The sequence below is a fragment of the Glycine max genome, chromosome 10 (assembly GCF_000004515.6).
Source record: "Glycine max cultivar Williams 82 chromosome 10, Glycine_max_v4.0, whole genome shotgun sequence".
Classification (NCBI taxonomy): domain Eukaryota; kingdom Viridiplantae; phylum Streptophyta; class Magnoliopsida; order Fabales; family Fabaceae; genus Glycine; species Glycine max.
In genome coordinates this window covers 46,663,369-46,666,624 of record NC_038246.2, presented here as the reverse complement: position 1 = coordinate 46,666,624, position 3,256 = coordinate 46,663,369, and the positions used below count along the sequence as shown (strand labels likewise).

At 34.3% G+C, this 3,256-nt stretch overlaps 1 protein-coding gene across 2 annotated transcripts; it reads right to left on the bottom strand.

Moving 5' to 3' along the window:
* Window positions 1-744: 744 nt before the first annotated feature.
* LOC102666403 (uncharacterized) lies at window positions 745-2,923 on the bottom strand. Of its 2 annotated transcripts, XM_006589490.4 has the most exons (3): window positions 2,606-2,923; window positions 2,297-2,350; window positions 745-1,759 (listed from the first exon to the last, which is right to left on the bottom strand). In XM_006589490.4, the coding sequence occupies exon 3, from the start codon at window positions 1,720-1,722 to the stop codon at window positions 901-903; it is 822 nt and encodes a 273-aa protein (XP_006589553.1). In that variant the 5' UTR covers window positions 1,723-1,759; window positions 2,297-2,350; window positions 2,606-2,923; the 3' UTR covers window positions 745-900. The 2 variants fall into 2 exon arrangements, with proteins under 2 accessions (XP_006589553.1, XP_014618842.1); XM_014763356.3 differs by having other exon boundaries at window positions 2,297-2,923.
* Window positions 2,924-3,256: the final 333 nt, after the last annotated feature.

Sequence of the window (3,256 nt, the reverse complement as noted above, 5' to 3'; positions counted from 1 at the left end):
TTGTTCATGACAAAAAACACAACACATTTGCCTTTTGAAACATTGACCAATGAGTGAAAATGACAAACAGGTGTTTGATTGCTGCAAAAGCCACCAAACACATACTATAGTCTCGTATTTTACAAAGTGTGAGACTATAGTCACATGTTTTTGAAGTTCTAGATACAAGTTTTTTCATTTTGTGAAGTATAAGTGTTACACTCGCAGAACAAGAGATATATTTACAAATTTGCAGGGTCAGTAGCTCACTTAGTCTTTGTTCGTTTGGACAGAAAGAAATAAAAGACAAAAAACGGAAATGAAGTGGTAAAGTTTGATATGAGAGAGTAAAGATATAAGTGGTGGGCAAAATTTTCACATTTCCTGTTACAGTAAAATCGATTTTTAAGATAAAATAATAGATTTTTTTGGCCTAAAAAATCAATTTTTTAGATCAACAAAATTGACTCTTTTTTTTTGGGATTTTCAAGGCAAAAAAAATTATTTCTCACCTATTTTACTTAAATCAAACAACACAATTTATCATTTTATTTCTACTCTATTTTTCCTATTTTAAATTATCTCTCTTCTATTTTTATCTATCTAATTCCTCTCTAAATCAAACACACCCTTAATGACCAGCAAAAAGGGGTATGATAACAACTTCTACAATGTACACAAAACCATAATTAAGAATTGCAGACTATTAAAAGAGCTAAAGAAAGGAGGTTAAAGGTTTAATGGGAAGTTGAGACGTTACAAGAATTAAACTCAAGCAAACATTTATCTACTTTTATTACGTTGGAGCATTTTGGCTCCAACAGAAACTATCTAGAACAGTAGTGTTAGATCAACAAAAAGAATATTAAATGCTATAGTACTAACTCCGACTAAGGTATCTGGACGCTTTACATTGCCACCTCACAATTTACTTGAGCATTTGATGAGCTGGGTTGTCGCTGAAGGAAGTTCTTTTGAGTCAGTGTCTAAAGGGATAGCGTTGCCACTATCAAAGAGAGATTTTGCATATTCTAGCAACGAATCCATCCGAGAAATTTCAAGTGGCATTTCAGAAGAAGTTCCTAAATTCTCATTCCCTTGGTCAGTATGACCAATTTCATCAGCAGCAACACACTCTTTTGGAATAATAAGTTTTTCTGGGGGTGATAACACTGTTTTGCACTCTTCTTGTTCAACGTCTATTATATTCTGCCCTTCAACAGCTGCCAAAGATTCAGAAGGCATTTGGGACTTTTTGTAATAGGTTTCAAATGTATCTCCAGTGAGAACTTGTACTGCAAATGCAATACATGGGTCTTTTAGTATTTCTGCAATGGGAAAGTCACGGGAGTAATCTGACATTCCATCAACCTTTTCTCCATTTTCAAGGAGTCTCATATACTCTTCAAAAGTGCAGTCAAATTTGCTCTTACTTTCTGTCCCACCTTCTACTGCATCAAACTGTTGATTTACTATACCAACAGGCAAGCAACTAGGGTGTTCATCCATGTTTGTGATCATTTTGCTCTCACATGATTGATTAATAGCAACTCGCTTGAATCTGCTTGTTTTAAGTTCTATAGCTGGATCAACCTTGATTCCAGCAAGACGTTTTGAAGCACGGCGAGGCAAATTGTACTCTTTCTTCTTGTATTTGCGCTTTCCATTTTGAGTCTTTTCAGTTGCAGGATTTGGGATCTTATTGTCATTGACAAATGCATTCAAACTTGAGCTTTGATCCATGCTAATCGATAATGTTGGTTTTATGGTCCCACTATCACTGCAAGGTAGAAAAAAGTTTCAGCAAGAGGAAATAACTTACAATCACATCAGGCATCAATTTGCATTATGAATAAGATGGGTGATACGGTGCTCTGTTCTGGTATTTTATTTGTTAAAAAATTTAAGGCAAGATAACCAATAATAGTCAATAAGTGGTAGCCATTTTGAATAATTCTTAGATATGCTCAAGACACGCCCTCTCCAAAAACTAGCTCAAGGGATGAGAATTTTCCTTCTTTTATATACTATATCTTAAATTTATTTTTAGCCGACTTGGGATTCAGGTTTTTTTCCAAGGTCACTCAAAGGTGAATTATTTCATGAAGAAAACTACCCAAGACAAATGTCAAAAGACTCTATGGCTCCATACTGTTAACAAACCTCAAAACCTAGCTTTAATAATTGTCGGTTCTCATAAAACTAAAATAAAATTGTTGGGGAAACAAACTTTATACACAACGAAGATCAAAGAATAAAAAGACACAACACAAAACAGCGAAAAAACACAACTTGAATGTAGTTCAGCAGCTCTTACCTATGAAAGACGACTTCCTTCACTTGATTCTCTCACGGTTATGACTTCTTCAGGCTACAAGTTTTTCAGCTCAAGAATTTTTAATCGTAAAAAGAAGAAATCAAACTCTAAAATAAAGGTAGCATCCTTAAATCTAAAGATTTAAGAGATTAGATAATATTTTTAAATCTAAAGATCATACAAATTAGATAATATCTTTAAATTTTTTTTAAAAAAAAATCTTAAAGTTTTGAAATTAAAGATTAGATAATATCTTAAAGTTTTGAAATTAAAGATTAGATAATATCTGCCGCCCATGATTATACTCACTTGAATGAGGGGGAATAAACGCAGCCAAAGCCCATGTTCGTTGACATAACCCCATTGAGAACATGCAGCTCGCCTACGCACTTGGTGAATCCCGTCACCGCCGGCGGACCCAGGCCAGCGCTGACCGTTGTCCGCTGTCTGCTCATCGTCTCCGGCGCACTCACCCGGAGTCGTCATCGCCGACGGCACTGTATTTGGGGGAAAGGGGAAGAGACGCAGTGGCTTGGGAACGTGAATTGTGCGTTTTGTTTTGGGGGAAAAGAGACGCAGACGCGAGCTGGTGCTTTTTTTCTTTGACCGAATACTCTCACTTTCTTCCTAAAAATAAAAAAAATTAAAATCTTGCTTGGTATGGATAAAAATAAAGCAAACAAGTTTTATTTTTAGCTTTTTTTCATTAATTCAAACAATTATTTTTGTTTCTTCTAATAATGATGTGATAGTCGATGATTATCACGTCCTTCTGATCAAAATATTCGTAAGCATTAAATTCAGAAATTAAAATACAAATAAATAATTAAATTTAAAAACTAAATAACAATAAATTATTAAATTTATAAACCAAAAAAAAAAAGTCAAGCAATTTTTTATAGGTGTCAACCACCTACCATCATATACAGATGATACAATCACGATGTCAAGATTCATCAC

Coding starts and splice junctions, on each gene's coding strand:
- LOC102666403 (XM_014763356.3), bottom strand. CDS start 1,722: ATGGATCAAAGCTCAAGTTTGAATGCATTTGTCAATGACAATAAGATC.